Source organism: Balaenoptera ricei, chromosome 3 (assembly GCF_028023285.1).
Source record: "Balaenoptera ricei isolate mBalRic1 chromosome 3, mBalRic1.hap2, whole genome shotgun sequence".
NCBI lineage: Eukaryota > Metazoa > Chordata > Mammalia > Artiodactyla > Balaenopteridae > Balaenoptera > Balaenoptera ricei.
The window spans coordinates 162,708,176-162,728,347 of NC_082641.1; the positions used below are offsets into that span (position 1 = coordinate 162,708,176).

A 20,172-nucleotide genomic window follows, 5' to 3' on the forward strand; every position below is an offset into this window, starting at 1 on the left:
ATAGGAAAATGATTTAAATATTATCATAAACTTATAGGCCAAAATATTATAGTAATTAAAAATGAGATCTATAATTTTAACATCGTAAGAAAGTTTACATAATGTTAACTTAAAAATATAAAAATACAGTAATATGATATAAACCATACAAAAAAATAGGTATAGAAAAAAAGATGAAGGAATACATCACTGGATGGTAGGATGGTAGGACTGTGGATACTTTCAACTTTGTTCTTCACACTTTTTTGCATTTTTCAATAGTTCTAAGTGATTTCTAAAAATAATGTTAATGACTAAACTGAATATTTACTAGGTTGTCTACCTGATCTCCTTTTACTGAGGACTGTTCCTCACCCCTGGCACTGCAGGACAGCAGTGGGCTCACAGCCATTTGCACAATTTGGAACATACCCCCTTTGGGCCACAGACAACTGGGCTGGGGACGGCTACTGACTCTAAATGGGCCATAAGTCATTTCCTAGAAGTTTGAAGTTGGAACTGGGAAAGAATAAATCTCCTGTAACCTGTATTTACCTTTGGGAACTGTAGGATCAATATCTTCCACCTACCATGTGAAACAGAGAAGCAAAGGAAGCCAGTTTGCAGGGAGGAAAATGAAGCAGACACAATATAACTATGAGATACAGACGAATTTTCCAGACCTAGTGCCTTATCCAGGCTTGGTTTACCATTCTGTTTTAGAATTTATGAGGCACCCTATTTCCTTATGATGAAGTCCTCTTTTTAATTAAGCTAGTTTGATTTAGTTTGTTATAGCCAAACAGTACCAATTAATAATACCATGTGTAGTATTTGGTGGCCTGTTCATGAAGTTAGAGAACTTCAACCTAATAAGGCCAGCCACTAGGTTCTAACCACTTCCAGCCTATTCTAAAGGCACTGCTTTCAAACCTCAGAACCTGACACAAGTCTATGCTCTAGAACTCTGGCCCATGGGATCTTTCAAGCTAATGACTTGAATTACAGTAAATCATTAAGTGTTCACTCTGTGGAGTTAATTTATTCTTTTAAGAGGAAGTATCTCTGAATCACAATGAATAAGCAAAATGTTACCATAAGCATAACCTAACTTTCCTTTGGAAAAGAGGCAAGTCACTAGAAGAACTGTTAAGAAAAATGCTTTCTCTTTCCACACAGCTATGTTTCTAGAATGTGAATGAAAAAGGATGTTAGGGAAGAATAATTCCCATACATATTCTCAATGAATAGTCTTCTGGTCCCTTAGAGAAAACTACCATTTACTGAGTGGCTATAATCTCCTAAGCATTATACTAGACATTTACATAATTCACTTTAATCATTAAAACTACTGAAATATATGAATTACTACTCCCATTTTACAGATGTTTACAGATGTTTTTAAACTGAGATTCAGAGGCTAAATGGCTTTCTCAAAGGCAGAGTCACTAAAACACTAAAGTCAAAATTCAAACTCCAAATCCATGTTCTCTACACAATGCTATGAAATTCTCATAGCTACCATTTCTTGAACCCTTATCATAAAAGAGACAGAACAGGATAATAGCAAAACAAAACCAAAAACTCAAGAGTCCAATAATAGAAATAGTGACAAAGAACAGTAAAGTAATAAAACAGAATACTCTTGAAAATTATAGTTTATAAAGAATTCATAATTATATGATTGTTTTATAATACTTAGAGAAAAAAATAGAAAAAATAGAATATAAGCTTACTCTGTTACATATACAACCTATATATATCTATATAATATTATCTAGGAATCTCAGAAAAAGACTTAAAAGGCAACCTAAATGTCCCCAAACAGGGAATTGTTTTCAGTAAATTACTGAAAATCACCACAAGCAAAATCAGAAACACACCATTATGTGAGGGAAAAAATAAACTGGAAAACTATCTGCATTTCCTATCACAAAGGACCACTTCCCCTAATACATAAAGGGTGCCTACAAACCACTATGAAAAAGACTATCGTAAAAGAAAAATGCCCATAAGATCTAAACAGACAGAAAAGGAAATACAAATGGGTCTCAACTACACAGGAGAAAAGTGCAAATTAAGACTGCATTGTGGGACTTCCCTGGTGGAGCAGTGGTTAAGAATCCGCCTGCCAATGCAGGGGACATGGGTTCGATCCCTCTGGGAAGATCCCACATGCCACGGAGCAACTAAGCCCATGCACCGCAACTACTGAGCCTGCACTCTAGAGCCCGCGAGCCACAACTACTGAGCCCGTGCGCCACAACTACTGAAGCCCGCGTGCTCTAGGGCCCACGGGCCTCAACTACTGAGCCCGTGCTCCTAGAGCCCGTGCTCCGCAACAAGAGAAGCCACCGCAGTGAGAAGCCCACGCACCACAACGAAGAGTAGCCCCCGCTCACTGCAACTAGAGAAAGCCCGTGCGCAGCAATGAAGACCCAACACAGCCAAAAAAAAAAAGACTGCATTGCGATACTATGTTTCATGTCTCAGACTGGCAAAGATCAAGAAGTCCTGATAATACTGTACTGGTATGGGTATGGGGAAGCTGGTACTCATACAACCTCTACAGAAGGCAATTTAGGAACAGCTAACAAAATTGTAAATATATATATACTTTGGTCCACCAATTACATCAACAAGATCTTACAAAATCTCCCATGTAGATGAAACATCTTCTGCATAAGAGTAATAATCCTCTTCCAATTAAAAAAAAAAGAGTGATAATCACTGCAGTAGTGTTTGTAACTATTATTTTGGAAATGACCTAAATGTCCACCAATAGAGGCACTAGATAAACTCATCCATACATGACATATTACACATTCCCCTCGCCCCCACCCAAAAAGAAGAAAATTTTTAGGTACTGTTATAGAATGATCTCATAGAGATAGTAAATGAAAAAAGCAATGTGCAGAATAATGTGGAATATGCTATCAGCTGTGTAAAAAGTGAGGAAAAGAATATATATACACATTTGCTTGTACTACATGAAATATCTTGGAAGGATGCACTAGAAACTAGTAATAAATGTTGACTCCAGGGAGGGGAACTGGTTGGCTGGGGATGGGGATAGGAGACAAACTTTTTATTTATATCTTTTTGAATTTTGAGCCAGTTGAACATTATTACCTATTCAAAAACTTAACTTTTTAGAAATACATATTTTAAAACAAAAAATAAATTTATGATATATCCATCTGATAGAATAATGTTTTCAAGTATACATAATAGGAAAAGATCTAAGATAAGCTATTAAATAGGGGAAAGGAACAAAGTTTACACAGAAGAGTCTTCATTTTGTTGAAAAATTAAAAAGAAAAAAATATTTTTATATGCACAGAAATAATAATGATTGCCTCTTAGTGCTGGGATTATGGGCAATTTTTTCTTCTTTACACTCTTCTGTACTTTCCTAATTTTCCGCAGTGAGCATATGCTACTTTAAAAATCAGGGGGGCAAAAACACAGAAAGAACAGATAGCTAAAATAATCCTTTGTTTAATCATCCTTAATTACAGCATCACTGACCCTTACCTGACCATGACTGGTTGTTGGTTCTTCCTCCAACAAAAGTTTCTCTTTCAAGCTTTTAATTGGGCTTTCTTGGAAATCCTTGGTTTTTGAGTGCCAGACAGATGCCCTAAACTCCTGCCTCTCCTCTTTGTCTTCATCTCCCATATCTTCTGAGATGCATTCATTTTTTTCACTAGCCTGATCTCCTTGGCCACATTCATTCTGGATCAGAGAAGGAGGTCTAGGTAACACTGGCTCCCCAAACCCTTTTTTTTTTAAGAGCTGCCTCTGAGCCATTTTCAGGCTCTTTTGATAAACCTCCAACTGGCAGAGAATGACCTTGGTATATTGGTTAGGGTCTACTCCAGCAGGGCAGAATGGAATACCCCAGAAGTAGTGCACAGTGCCCCCAATGTCCTGGAGACCTTTGGCATCTGCTGGGGTAGGCAGACAGTGCCTAGATGTGTCCCCCCTACCCTGGGCAGCTTTGTGAAAAGCACAACCCCTCCCAGTACTTTCCTGTGGCTTCCCACACTGTGTGCGCTCAGCCAAGTGGCCAGTACATCTGTCAAAACATTTAACGTTCTCATTCTCAAACACTGGCTGGCTTGACTGGTCCCAGCTTCCTGAGCTGCCAGAGACCGGCTCCTCTTCAGTGTTTTCAGTGCGGTCCCAAGGCTCCTCTCTTTCCTCAGACTCGTTTCCCTGACTGATATGTGAGCCTTTAAACAGTGATGGAGGTACCAGCTGCCATATGCCTGTAGGTATTTGAGAAAAAGTAGGGCTAAGGACAAACCATTTTTTATTAAGAGGGCTTGGTAAGTTATCAAGAATTACATAATGTGGGTTAAAAAAGGCTCTTCTTTGGGTTTAACCAAAGGTTGGCTTTTCCTTGGAGATAAAAGTATGCTGGATATTAGTGAGATCTCAACTACTTTCTGATTTAACCTCCTTAATACCACCAAAGGGATTCTGGACATTTCTGTGTATCTACTCTCAGCATGATATCCCTGTGATATGGTTATACTTGATGAGAAGGAGCCAGAACAGGGAGACATGCCTTCAGTGGTCCCAAAGTCTGTGGTTTTCTCTTGGTGGGACTGTGAAGATGGTCCAGCGGCCAGAGGTCGAGATCTGGTAGCAGAAGCATCAGAAGGCCGGCAACTCTGAAACAAGTGATCCCACACCAGACCAGGTTTATTATTAAGATAGCTATACAGGAAGGGTCACAGGAAAGGACAAAAAGGGGAGTCCACCATCCCTAAGAGATTCTCCTCTCCAAAACGTAGATGCTCAATTCAAATGAATTCTACAACATGTACTGCATGCCTACTATGTGCAAAGTGCTATACTAGATCACTATACTAAACCCTTTTCTAATATAGAGAGGTGAATGGCATAAAGGATGGCTCACGACCTGCCACTGGCAAATATCTTTCACATTTAAAATAATTTCAATTACACATATTCAAATCACAATTAAATATTATTTGAAAAATTTTAAGACTGCTCATTTTTTCTCTCCATAACCCACCTCTGGTTCTCATTCCCTTTGCTCTCCCCACAAAACAGGGGAAGTAAAGCACCTTATCTTGCTCCCTTTTGGTTTCTTGACACTCAATAACTCTTTTCAGAAGCTGCCAACTACTACGGTTCTCTTAAGCCATGGACTGAAAATCTGTGAGGTGGAAAACTTTCATACAGAATTAACAAAACACTTCAAATTGAGTTCATCAACAATTCAACACAGACTTAAAAATTATTATGGGAAATACCTGTTACTTGAAAACCATATGAACTACTATAACTGTTTCCTAATGCAGCCATAACACTGCAGAAATAAAAAACTACTGCTGATCAATCCTCACAAACTTTTTCAACATAGCATATTTACATTCAGGCTTTCAGCAATGGCTTTCCTCAAGAGCTCCTCTTCTTCCTCCTCTTGGCTGTTCACCTCCCTAGCTTCCTGTTCACTCATTTTGACAGCCAGAGCAAACTGTTCTTCTTCTGTCATTTCTGTAAGAAGATCGGGAAAAGAGAGAGGGACACCGCAAACATTGAATCAGCACGTAGACAAGAAACAGAATTATTAAACTTTTCAAGCAAAGACACTACAGACCATTTAGTACAATTTTATAATTTTACAAATGAGGAAAGCCCCAAAAGGTAAGGTGCTGGCAAAGATCAGCAGCAGCAGTTACAAGAATCCTGGGTTAACTAGAGTGTGAACTCCTATGAAGGCAGAGTTTCTGCCTATTTTTGTTCACTGTTGTGTCTCCAGCACAAGAAAAGAGTACCTGGCACCTGGTAGATACTCAATAAATATCTGGTGAATGAATAAATAGGAGGAACTAACTTCCACTCCAGGGCTTTTTGTTACACATCACTTTATACATATTTGCTTCAAGCTCAACATTTAACCAGAATAATTTTACTCTTCAGAATCCTCTGATTTACCCAGTAGAAAAGAACATTTCTAATGACCAGAATGTCATCTCCAAAGACCATTTCCCATTAAAAGCAACTGGGTTACCTCGGAGAGAAATAGTTGATTCCAAGTCTGCATCTGTAGAAGATGAACTAGAATATCTATCATATCTGTGAGCAATGAATCTATCTGATATAACCAGGGTCGTATCAAAAGAACTTACGAGCCAACTTAAAAAGGTTCTCAATGGCCAAAAATGGGACCACTGGAATATCAATATGGATAATGAATGCAATGAATTAAAACACACTAAATATGTTTAAATCTATGAGTTCATAATAGTACTTTAAAAAAAACACAACTAACTGGTCACTGTTGAAGAATATTAGTGAATCAACTATTCTGAAAACTGGTAAATAAAAGGATAGAGAATCAAGCTTTTGTTCTACTCTTCCAACACAAGCTATACTACTGGGTAACCAACCAGATGAAGAGAAGTTTCTCTTTAAAGAAGTATTCCAGCTAATAAATATAATAGAAATGATAGAATTAGAATATTGCCATTTTAGAGTCTGTCATACAGAGTAAAGTAAGCCAGAAAGAGAAAAACAAATATCGTATATTAACGCATATATGTGCAATCTATAAAAACGGTACAGATGAACCTATTTGCAGGGCAGGAATAGAGATGTAGATGTAGAGAACGGACATGTGGACACGGGGGGTAGGAGACAGGGGGACGAATTGAGAGATTAGGTTTGACATAAATACACTACCATGTGTAAAATACATAGCTAGTGGGAACCTGCTGTATAGCACAGGGAGCTCAGCTCAGTGCTCTGTGACAACCTAGATGGGTGGGGTGGGGGTGGGGGTGGGAGGGAGGTCCAAGGGGTAGGGGATATATGTATACATATAGCTGATTCACTTCATTGTACAGCAGAAACTAACACAACATTATAAAGCAATTTTACTCCAATATAAAAAAAATGAGAATATTGCCATTTTGTATAATCCCTATGGAGAGAATTTTGGCAATGTCTAACAAACTACATATATGAAACAGCAATCCCAATTCTAGCAATTTACTCTAATGATATATTTCCAATTTTTTTAAAAAGTAAATATGCACTATATTTTTCATTGCAACATTGTTTGAATTTACAAAACACTAGAGTCCACATAATGACTACAATAGGACATTGCTTGAATAAACTCTGGTATACATATATAAAACTGTAAAGAAGAATAAGGAAGGTATCTATGGTCTGGGAACAGAATGATTTCAAAGATACGGTATTAAGTTAAAAAAAAAAACACAAAAGAGTATACAGTATGCCACTTTTTCCAAAGACTGACACAGGAAGGAAAAATTAGAAACTAATGCAAGTGGTTATATACAGGTAGTTGGGCAAAAAGTGCAAGGGGTAAGGGAGGGAGTGACATTTCTTTGCATATACCTTTTTGTATATCCTTGACTCAATTAGGTAAAGGTTAAACCTATTTTTAAAAAGTAAAATAAAATCAATAAGGATGAGGGATCCCTAAAATTTAATCTCAACATACAAAATGCACCCAAATGAATCGGAAGTGACCTTAATGAGAATGAAAACATAACATATCAAAATCTGTGGAAGGTACCTAACACAATGTTTACAGGGAAATGTATAGCTTTACATGATCATATTAGAAAAGAAGAAAAGTTTAAAATCAGAGATCCAAGCTTTCCTCTTTAAAAAGCCAAAAAATGAAGAGTGAAATTCACCCAGAGTAAGAAAAAAGAAAGAAATATAAAGAGCAGAAATCAATGAAATAGAAGATGGCATACAATAAAGAAAAAAAAGGGACTTCCCTGGTGGCACAGTGATTAAGAATCCACGTGACAATGCAGGGGGCACCAGTACAATCCCTGGGCTGGGAAGATTCCACATGCCACGGAGCAACTAAGCCCGTGCACCACAACCACCGAGACTGCGCTCTAGAGCCCACGAGCTGCAACTACTGAGCCTGCACACCACAACTACTGAGCCCCCACACTGCAACTACTGAAGCCCGTGCGCCTAGAGCCCGTGCTCCGCAACAAGAGAAGCCACCACAATGAGTATCCCGTGCACCGCAACGAAGAGCAGCCCCTGCTCACCACAACTAAAGAAAGCTCGGGCGCAGCAAGGAAGACCCAATGCAGCCAAAAATAAATTAAAAAAAAAAAAAAAGAAAAAAAAATTTAGGGATTTCCCTAGCAGTGCAGTGGTTAAGATTCCACCTGCCAATGCAGAGGACATGGGTTCAAGCCCTGCTCCGGGAAGATCCCACATGCCGCGGAGCACCGAAACCCGTGCGCCACAGCTACTAAGCCTGTGCTCTAGAGCACACGAGCCACAACTACTGAACCCGCTCACCACAACTACTGAACCCGCTCACCACAACTACTGAAGCCCGCATGCCTAGAGCCCATGCTCTGCAACGAAAAGCCACCGCAATGAGATGCCCACACACCACAGTGAAGAGTAGCCCCCGCTCACCGCAACTAGACAAAGCCCACACACAAAAAAGAAGACCCAATGCAGCCCAAATTAAGTAAATAAATAAATAAATTTATTTTAAAAAAAAAACAGCTTCAGGTTAAAAAAAAAAATTAATACCAAAAATTGATTCCATGAAAAGGTCAATAAAATTTATAAAACTCTAATTAAACTGATGAAGGAGAAAAAGAAAACATGTAAGTTAACAACACAGTAATAAAAGAGGGGATGTACCACTACAGATACTACACTCATGAAAAGAATAATAAGTGAATACTGTGGACAATTTTATGCCAATAAATTTGACAAACTGGATCATTCATTCTCAATAGGCATGATATCATCCCCAAGTGGACAAAAACTGGTTCTTGGAAGTCCAAAAAAATCTTACTCTCTTTACATATAAAAAATGGATATATAAGTCAGTACATAAACAGGATATACAGCATTATCTGTGGTATTAAAATTTCATGGGGACAGTGGTGGCTAGGAAAACAAAGTCTAAAAAGGATCCTTCAGGGAACAGTAATGAAAAAAGGACTGAGAAACACTGACTTAACTGAAACAAACAAAACAAAAAAATCACTGAAAAACATAAATTATGGAAACTGACACAAGAAGAAACAGAAAATCTGAATAGTCTTACATCTATTAAACAATTTGAATTTCTAATTAAAAACCCCTCCATAAAGAAAATCCAAGGCCATCTGACATTCATCACTGGTGAATTCTAACTAAGAATAAGGAAAAAAATAATAGCAACATAATTCAGAAAGTAAGATATTACGTCTCCCCAACTTGATTTATAGATTCAACACAATCCCAATAACAATCCCAACAAGCTCATTTAATGGAACATAATAGAAAATTCAGAAATGGATCCACAAATCAATTTTTCAATTGATTTTCATCAACAATCCTTTTCAGCAAATGGTACTAGAACTGGTAATCCATAAGGAAAAAAATGAACCTTAACTCTTATCTCATACTATACACAAAAAATTAACTCAAAATGGAATATATATCTAAATGTAAAACCTAAAACTATAAAAGTCGTAGAAGAAAACATAGGTGAAAAACCTTTGTAACTGTTGGGTAGTCAAGTATTTCTTAGACAAGACCCAGAGAGAAAAAAAAAACTCTTTTTAAAAGGACCTGGGACTTCCCTGGTGGTGCAGTGGTAAGAATCCGCCTGCTGATGCAGGTGACATGAGTTCGAGCCCTGGTCCAGGAAGATCCCACATGCCACAGAGCAACTAAGCCTGTGTGCCACAACTACTGAGCCTGCACTCTAGAGCCCACGAGCCACAACTACTGAAACCCATGCGCCTAGAGCCTGCGCTCTGCAACAAGAGAAGTCACCACAATGAGAAGCCTGCACACCGCAACAAAGTGTAGCCCCCACTTGCCACAACCAGAGAAAAGCCCGCGCAGCAACGAAGACCCAACACAGCCAAAAATAAATAAATAAAATAAAATAAATAAATATATATATTTTTAAAAGGACACTCTTACTCACCAGTTACTATCTCTTATTTTTTATATAACCATGATCTGAGACTAAAGTCCAATAAACATCCCTGCTGACTAGGACACATTTTACCTGACCTCTCTACTGTAATAAGAACCCAACCATTAGAAGAAAGGGAGAAACAAACTGGAATACCATCCAGGAGGCATACTCCTTAAAGGAAAATGTCAGCAAGTGCCAACCTTAGACTCTCTAACTGAATTGGCTTGACTCACCTTATCAAATGATTCTGCTGATTCTAAACACAAAGTACTACACAATTTGTGTGAAGCTGATTATGCTGGTCATAATTTATGATGATTAACATCTCCCAACATTCAGGTTAGCCTCCCACTGAGATGTGCAAACAGGCTGTTAACAATCCAAACAATCCAGAACACAAAACTAGATAGAGAACCTGAATAATTTGCAGTTGTTCAAAATGGCTGAAAGAGAACATTTCATGTAACAACAACAACAAAAGATAAATTATTTTCCTGCCCTAATCTTTTCCTAAGAACTTCCTTTTCCAAAACAGATACAGCTCTGCAACTATGGTAAAGGTGATATATCTATATATGGCCAGTTACAATGTAAATTTATAAAACACTTTTGAAATAATCAAGGCACTGTGTCATAACCCGTACAGATGTGCTTTCTTAAACAAAGTGACACCACTTCTGGGAATTTATCCTGAACAATCACTGAAAAGGAGAAAAGTGTTACACAAGAAGATGTTCATTACCCTATAACCTATAAGGTGACTTACTTAGATACCTAAAGACAAGGCCATGGTTAAGTACATTGTGGCATGTTAACTCAAGAAACTCAGATGTTGTTATCAAAATACTAATCATGAAGACATATAAAAATGATAAAGTCTGGTGGGGCAGAGTCAAGATGGCGTACTAGGAGGCAGCATAATTCGCATCTCCTCACAACTAGGGCACCTACCTGGCACCCGTGGGGGACCACAGACACCTAAGGGGACAGGAGGAAACCCCAGTGATCGGGTAGGACGTGAGGCTTGGGGGAGTGAAGGGGGGGCCAGACAGGAATGGCGCCCCTGAGGGGCAGCTAGGGGAGGGGAAGGGATAAATTGGGGAACCATTGGGAGGGCAGAGGATCAAAAGGGAGCGTGGCCAGGTTTCCCCTGCGCACTTGGACCCCCCAGGAATCTGTTGAGATCCCGGGCCTGATCCTCTGTCCACCTAGGCCCCCTCCAGCCGGGTGGGTCCTGAGGGAGTGGGAAGGAGGTAAGAGGGAGCAAAAGTAAAGGCCGGACCTCCAGGACGGCACCCCAAGGGGTGGCTGGGGGAGGGAAGGAGTTCCTACACTCAGCAGGACCCACCCATGGTTAGGAGGTGAGGGGCAACAGGGGAGACCCTGGGGGAGACAGTGGGGGAGGGGCACGAAGGAACGGAAGGGAACCAGGCCAGTGCTTTCCCTGTCCACTTAGGCACCAGGAAGGCTGCTGGGCTCCCAGGCCTAATCCTCTGCCCTCGGAGCCTCCCTTCTGCTGGACAGAGCCCAAACCCCACCCTTACACCCCTGCCCAGGGCCCTACCTCTACACTCGGAGACTCCCTCCAAAGAGCTGGGCCTAAACCCCACTCACACACCCTCACTCAGGGCCCTACCTCCAAACTCTGGAACCCCACACTCCAGAGGCCCTCCTCTCAAGGTGCTGCCTCTCCTCTTCTGTGCAGGTCCTAAGCAGAGGCCCCGCCCCACGCTTAAACGTAGCCCCATCTAGGCCCCGCCCCATGCTCAAACATCACCCCCCACCCACCTAGGACCCACCCCACCCTAAACCCTGCCCCCACCTAAGTTCCACCCCCTACCTAAACTCCGCCCCCATAGCCTAGCCTTTTTTTTTTCCCTTTTTTTCTTTTCTTTATTCCTCTTACATTGAGGTTCTGTTTTACCTTGCTGATTCATTGTTGACTCTTTTATATTTTTATTTTTCCTAATAAATCTTTTATTTTTCTAACTTTTATTCTTTATAATTCGCTAGTGATCTCTCCTTTGGCTCACTGCCCCACCCCCCCTTTTTTCTTTTTTTTTTTGCTGTGGTTTTATTTCACCTTGTTGCTGTTGTTTCAATTATAGTTTTCTTTTTCCTAATATATTTTTTATCTTTCTGATTTTATTTTGTTTATTCTTTGATATTGTACTGCTCCTTTTTTTTCTTTCTTTCTTCCTTTTTTTTTTTCTTTTTAATTGCACCACGAAGCTTGCAGTATCTTGGTTCCCAGGCTGGAGGTCGGGCACAAGCTCTTGTGGTGTGAGCTCCGAGTGCAAACCACTGGACTAACAGAGAACCTCAGACCCCAAAGAATATCAATCCAAGCGAGGCCTGCCAGAGTTCCTCATCTCAGCACCAAGACCCAGCTCTATCAAACTGCCTGCAAACTCCAGTGCTGGACGTCTCAGGCCAAACAACCAGTAAGACAAGAATACAGCACCACTCATTAAAAAGAAATAAAAAAGGAAACGACAAAAAAAATATGTTACAGACGAAGGAGCAAGGTAAAAACCTACAAGACCAAATAAATGGAGATGAAATAGGCAATCTACCTGAAAAAGAAATCAGAGTAATGATAGTAAAGATGATCCAAAATCTCAGAAACAGAATGGAGAAAATACAAGAAACATTTAACAAGGACCTAGAAGAACTAAAGAGCAAACAAACAGTGATGAACAACACAATTACTGAAATTAAAAATTCTAGAAGGAATCAATAACAGAATAACTGAGGCAGAAGAATGGATAAGTGAGCTGGAAGATAAAATGGTGGAAATAACTGCCAGGGAGCAGAATAAAGGAAAAAGAATGAAAAGAATTGAGGACAGTTTCAGAGACCTCTGGGACAACATTAAACGCACCGACATTCGAATTATAGGGGTCCCAGAAGAAGAAGAGAAAAAGAAAGGGTCTGAGAAAATATTTGAAGAGATTATAGTCAAAAACTTCTCTAACATGGGAAAGGAAATAGTCAATCAAGTCCAGGAAGCACAGAGAGTACCATACAGGATAAATCCAAAGAGAAACATGCTAAGACATATTAATTAAACTATCACAAATTAAATAAAAAGCAAAAATATTAAAAGCAGCAAGGGAAAAGCAACAAATAACATACAACTGAATCCCCATAAAGTTAACAGCTGATTTTTCAGCAGAAACTCTGCAAGCCAGAAGGGAGTGGGAGGACATATTTAAAGTGATAAAAAGGAAAAACCTACAACCAAGACTACTCTACGCAGCAAGGATCTCATTCAGAATTGATGGAGAAATTAAAACCTTTACAGATAAGCAAAAGTTAAGAGAATTCAGCACCACCAAACCAGCTTTACAACAAATGCTAAAGGAACTTCTCTAGGCAGGTAATACAAGAGAAAGAAAAGACCTACAAAAACAAACCCAAAACAATTACAAAAATGGTAACAGGAACATATATATCGATAATTACCTTAAATGTAAATGGCTTAAATGCTCCAACCAAAAGACAGAGACTGGCTGAATGGATACAAAAACAAGACCAGTACATATGCTGTCTACAAGAGACCCAATTCAGACCTAGAACACACACAGACTGCAAGTGAGGTGATGGAAAAAGATATTCCATGCAAATGGAAATCAAAAGAAAGCTGGAGTAGCAATTCTCATATCAGACAAAATAGACTTTAAAATAAAGACTATTAGAAGAGACAAAGAAAGACACTACATAATGATCAAGGGATCAATCCAAGAAGAAGATATAACAACTGTAAATATTTATGCACCCAACATACGAGCACCTCAATACCTAAGGCAAATGCTAACAGCCATAAAAGGGGAAATCGACTAACACAATAATAGTAGGGGACTGTAACACCCCACTTTCACCAATGGACAGATCATCCAAAAATGAAAATAAATAAGGAAACACAAGCTTTAAATGACACATTAAACAAGATGAACTAGGGCTTCCCTGGTGGCACAGTGGTTAAGAATCTGCCTGCCAATGCAGGGGACACGGGTTCAAGCCCTGGTCTGGGAAGATCCCACATGCCGTGGAGCAACTAAGCCCATGTGCCACAACTACTGAGCCTGTGCTCCAGAGCCCGCGCGCCACAGCTCCTGAAGCCCAGGCGTCTAGACCCCATGCTCTGCAACAAGAGAAGCCACCGCAATGAGAAGCCCGCGCACTGCAATGAAGAGTAGCCCCCACTCACCGCAACTAGAGAAAGCCCATGCACAGAAACAAAGATGCAACGCAGCCAAAAATAAATAAATAAAATAGATAAATTTAAAAATATATATATTAAAAAAGAAAGCAAGATGAACTTAATTGATATTTATAGGACGTTCCATCCAAAAACAACAGAATACACTTTATTCTCAACTGCTCATGGAACATTCTCCAGGATAGATCATATCTTGGGTCACAAAGCAAGCCTTGGTAAATTTAAGAAAATTGAAATCGTATGAAGTATCTTTTCCGACTACAATGCTATGAGACTAGATATCAATTACAGGAAAAAATCTGTAAAAAATACAAACACATGGGGCTTCCCTGGTGGCGCAGTGGTTGAGAATCTGCCTGCCAGCGCAGGGGACACGGGTTCGAGCCCTGGTCTGGGAAGATCCCACATGCCGTGGAGCAACTAGGCCCGTGAGCCACAATTGCTGAGCCTGCGTGTCTGGAGCCTGTGCTCCCCAACAAGAGAGGCCGCGATAGTGAGAGGCCCGCGCACCGCGATGAAGAGTGGACCCCACTTGCCACAACTAGAGGAAGCCCTCGCACAGAAACGAAGACCCAACACAACCATAAATTAATTAATTAATTAATTTTAAAAAAAAAGAATAAAGAGACTTTATTAAAAAAAAAAATACTAGCTCCCTCCTTCTAAAAAAAAAAAAAAATACAAACACATGGAGGCTAAACAATATGCTATTAAATAACCAATAGATCACTGAAAAAATCAAAGAGGAAATCAAAAAATACCTAGAAACAAATGACAATGAAAACACGACGACCCAAAACCTATGGGATGCAGCAAAAGCAGTTCTAAGAGGGAAGTTTATAGCAATACAATCCTACCTCAAGAAACAAGAAAAATCTCAAATAAACAACCTAATCCTATATCTAAAGCAATTAGAGAAAGAAGAACAAAAAAAAAAAAAAACCCCGAAGTTAGCAGAAGGAAAGAAATCATAAAGATCAGATCAGAAATAAATTAAAAAGAAATGAAGGAAACAATTCCAAAGATCAATAAAACTAAAAGCTGGTTCTTTGAGAAGATAAACAAAATTGATAAACCATTAGCCAGACTCATCAAGAAAAAAGGGAGAAGACTCACATCAACAGAATTAGAAATGAAAAAGGAGAAATAACAACTGACACAGCAGAAATACAAAGGATCATGAGAGATTACTACAAGCAACTCTATGCCAATAACATGGACAACCTGGAAGAAATGGACAAATTCTTAGAAAAGCACAACCTTCTGAGACTGAACCAAGAAGAAATAGAAAATAAAAACAGACCAATCACAAGCACTGAAATTGAAACTGTGATTAAAAATCTTCCAACAAACAAAAGCCCAAGACCAGATGGCTTCACAGGCCAATTCTACCAAACATTTAGAGAAGAGCTAACACCTATCCTTCTCAAACTCTTCCAAAATACAGCAGAGGGAGGAACACTCCCAAACTCATTCTATGAGGCCACCATCACCCTGATACCAAAACAAGACAAAGATGTCACAAAAAAAGAAAACTACAGCCCAATATCTCTGATGAACACAGATGCAAAAATCCTCAACAAAATACTAGCAAACAGAATCCAACAGCACATTAAAAGGATCATACACCATGATCAAGTGGGGTTTACCCCAGGAATGCAAGGATTCTTCAATATATGCAAATCAATCAATGTGATAAACCATATTAACAAACTGAAGGAGAAAACCAGTATGATCATCTCAAGAGATGCAAAAAAAGCTTTTGACAAAATTCAACACCCATTTATGATAAAAACTCTCCAGAAAGTAGGCATAGAGGGAACCTACCTCAACATAATGAAGGCCATATATGACAAACCCACAGCCAACATCATTCTCAATGGTGAAAAACTGAAACCATTTCCTCTACAATCAGGAACAAGACAAGGTTGCCCACTCTCACCACTATTATTCAACATAGTTTTAGAAGTTTTAGCCACAGCAATCAGAGAAGAAAAAGAAATAAAAGGAATCCAAATCAGAAAAGAAGAAGTAAAACTGTCACTGTTTGCAGATGACATACTATACATAGAGAATCCTAAAGATGCTACCAGAAAACTACTAGAGCTAATCAATGAATTTGGTAAAGTAGCAGGATACAAAATTAATGCACAGAAATCTCTTGCATTCCTATACACTAATGATGAAAAATCTGAAAGAGAAATTAAGGAAACACTCCCATTTACCACTGCAACAAAAAGAATAAAATACCTAGGAATAAACCTACCTAAGGAGACAAAAGACCTGTATGAAGAAAACTATAAGACACTGATGAAAGAAATTAAAAATGATTCAAACAGGTGGCAGAGACATACTATGTTCTTGGATTGGAAGAATCAACATTGTGAAAATGACTATACTACCCAAAGCAATCTACAGATTCAATGCAATCCCTATCAAACTATCAATGCCATTTTTCACAGAACTAGAACAAAAAATTGCACAATTTGTATGGAAACACAAAAGACCCCGAATAGCCAAAGCAATCTTGAGAAAGAAAAATGGAGCTGGAAGAATCAGGCTCCCTGACTTCAGACTATACTACAAAGCTACAGTAATCAAGACAGTATGGTACTGGCACAAAAACAGAAATATAGATCAATGGAACAGGATAGAAAGCCCAGAGATAAACCCACGCACATATGGTCACCTTATCTTTAATAAAGGAGGCAAGGATATACAATGGAGAAAAGACAGTCTCTTCAATAAGTGGTGCTGGGAAAACTGCACAGCTACGTGTAAACGAATGAAATTAGAACACTTCCTAACTTGTGGCACATGGGCTTAGTTGCTCCACGGTGTTTGAGTTAAAAATAAACTCAAAATGGATTAAAGACTTAAACGTAAGGCCAGTCAGTATAAAACTCTTAGAGGAAAACATAGGAGAAACACTCTTTGACATAAATGACAGCAAGATCCTTTTTGATCCACCTCCTAGAGAAATGGAAATAAAAACAAAAATAAACAAATGGGACCTAATGAAACTTAAAAGCTTTTGCACAGTAAAGGAAACCATAAACAAGACCAAAAGACAACCCTCAGAATGGGAGAAAATATTTGCAAATGAAGCAACTGACAAAGGATTAATCTCCAAAATTTACAAGCAGCTCATGCAGCTCAATATCAAAAAAACAAACAACCCAATCCAAAAATGGGCAGAAGACCTAAACAGACATTTCTCCAAAGAAGATATACAGATTGCCAACAAACACATGAAAGAATGCTCAACATCATTAATCATTAGAGAAATGCAAATCAAAACTACAATGAGATATCATCTCACACTGGTCAGAATGGCCATCATCAAAAAATCTAGAAACAATAAATGCTGGAGAGGGTGTGGAGGAAAGGGAACACTCTTGCACTGTTGGTGGGAATGTAAATTGATACAGCCACTATGGAGAACAGTATGGAGGTTCCTTAAAAAACTACAAATAGAACTACCATATGACCCAGCAATCCCACTACTGGGCATATACCCTGAGAAAACCATAATTCAAAAAGAGTCATGTACCAAAATGTTCATTGCAGCTCTATTTACAATAGCCAGGACATGGAAGCAACCTAAATGTCCATCGACAGATGAATGGATAAAGAAGATGTGGCACATATATACAATGGAATATTACTCAGCCATAAAAAGAAATGAAATGGAGGTATTTGTAATGAGGTGGATGGAGTTAGAGTCTGTCATACAGAGTGAAGTCAGAAAGAAAAAAACAAATACAGTATGCTAACACATATATATGGAATCTAAGGAAGAAAAAAAAAAAAAGGTCATGAAGAACCTAGTGGCAAGGTGGGAATAAAGACACAGACCTACTAGAGAATGGACTTGAGGATATGGGGAGGGGGAAGGGTAAACTGTGACAAAGTGAGAGAGTGGCATGGACATATATACACTACCAAACGTAAAATAGATAGTTAGTGGGAAGCAGCCACATAGCACAGGGAGATCACCTCGGTGCTTTGTGACCACCTAGAAGGGTGGGATAGGGAGAGTGGGAGGGAGGGAGATGCAAGAGGGAAGAGATATGGGAACAGATGTATATGTATAACTGATTCACTTTGTTATAAAGCAGAAACTAACACACCATTGTAAAGCAATTATACTCCAATAAAGAAGTTAAAAAAAAAATGTTACTGAAAAAAATTACTTCATTGCTAAAAAGTACTAACCAGCATCTGAGCCTTCAAAAAGTTTTAATCTTTTTGATTGTGGAGGGGTTGAAATATTGCAAGAATTACCAAAATGTGACACAGAGGCATGAAGTGAGCAAGTGCTGTTGGAAAAATGGCACCCAACAGACTTGACACTGGGTTGTCACAAACCTTCAATTTGTGTTAAAAAAAAAAAAAATTATCTACAAACCTCAATAAAGTGAAGCAAAATTAAACAAGGCATGCCTGTAATCACTTTGAATGTCAACGGATTAAATGTATCAATTAAAAGACAGAGACTAGATCAAAAAATAAGACTCAACTATATGTTGTCTACAAGAAACCCACTTTAAGGACTTCCCTGGCAGTCCAGTGGTTAAGACTCTGTGCTCCCAATGCAGGGGGCACAGGTTTGATCCCTGGTTGGGGAACTAAGATCCTACATGCCACATGGCGCAGCCAAAAAAAAAAAAAAAATTGAGAAAATTGATAAAGACAAATGTTGATTCTTCCGAAAAATTAATAAAGCTAATATGTTTAAAAAAAAAAAAAAGAAGGAAAGAAAGAAACATTATTATTATTATTTTTTTAAATTTATTTGGCTGCCTCAGGTCTTTAGTTGTGGCATGCAGGATCTTCATTGTGGCACGTGGGATCTTTCACTGTGGCACTTGGGCTCTTCGTTGCAGTGCGTAGGCTTCTCTCTGGTTGTGGCGTGCAGACTCCAGAACGTGTGGGCTTAGTTGCCCCGCGGCATGTGGGATCTTAGCTCCCCAACCAGGGCTCGAACACATGCCCCCTGCATTGGAAGACGGATTCTTAACCACTGGACCACCAGGAAAGTCCCAGAAACCCACTTTAAATATAAAGAGAAATATAGATTAAAAGTAAATGGATGGGGCTTCCTTGGTGGCGCAGTGGTTAAGAATCCACCTGCCAATGCAGGGGACATGAATTCAAGCCCTGGTCCAGGAAGATCCCACATGCCGCGGGCAACTAAGCCTGTGAGCCACAACTACTGAACCTGCCCTCTAGAGCCCACGAGCCACAACTACTGAGCCAGCGTGCCACAACTACTGAAGCCCACATGCCTGGAGCCCGTGCTCTGCAACCAGAGAAGCCACCGCAATGAGAAGACTGCGCACTGCAACGAACAGTAGCCCCCGCTCGCCACAACTAGAGAAAGCCCGTGCAAAGCAACGAAAACCCAACACAACCAAAAAAAAAAAAAAAGTAAATGGATGCGGATTTCCCTGGTGGTCCAGTGGCTAAGACTCCATGCTCCCAATGCAGGGGGCAAGGGTTTGATCCCTGGTCAGGGAACTAGATCCTACATGCCTCAACTGAAGATTCCACATGCTGCAACTAAAAGATCCCGTGTGCTGCAACTAAGACCCGATGCGCCCAAATAAATAAAAAAATAAATAAAAAATTTTAAAGTAAATGGATGGAAAAATATACCCTGCCAACACTAATCAAAGGAAAGCAAGAGTAACTCTATTAATTTCAGACAGAGCAGACTTCTAAGCAAGAAAAGTTATCAGGAATAAAGAAAGACATTACATAATAATAAAGAGATTAATTCTCCTAGAAGACATAACAATCCTTAATGTGTATGTGCCTAACAAAAGAGTCATTGGTGAGGCAAAAAATGATAGAACTGCAAGGAGAAATAGATGACCCACTATCACAGTTGGAAATATCAACCCCCCTCTATCACAAATGGACAGATCCAGCAGGTAGAAAATCAGTAAGGATATAATTTAACTCAACAACACCATCAATC

At 39.3% G+C, this 20,172-nt stretch overlaps 1 protein-coding gene across 1 annotated transcript in view; it reads right to left on the reverse strand.

Annotated features, from left to right (window-relative positions):
- The window catches only part of UIMC1 (ubiquitin interaction motif containing 1), a 134,923-nt gene that overhangs the window by 59,835 nt on the left and 54,916 nt on the right, over positions 1 to 20,172 (reverse strand). Inside the window, exons 4-6 of the mRNA XM_059917782.1 lie at positions 5,390 to 5,514; positions 4,556 to 4,661; positions 3,517 to 4,253 (exon numbers count right to left, since the gene is read on the reverse strand). Coding sequence (XP_059773765.1) covers positions 3,517 to 4,253; positions 4,556 to 4,661; positions 5,390 to 5,514 — 968 coding nt within the window. The remainder of the gene's footprint in view (positions 1 to 3,516; positions 4,254 to 4,555; positions 4,662 to 5,389; positions 5,515 to 20,172) is intronic.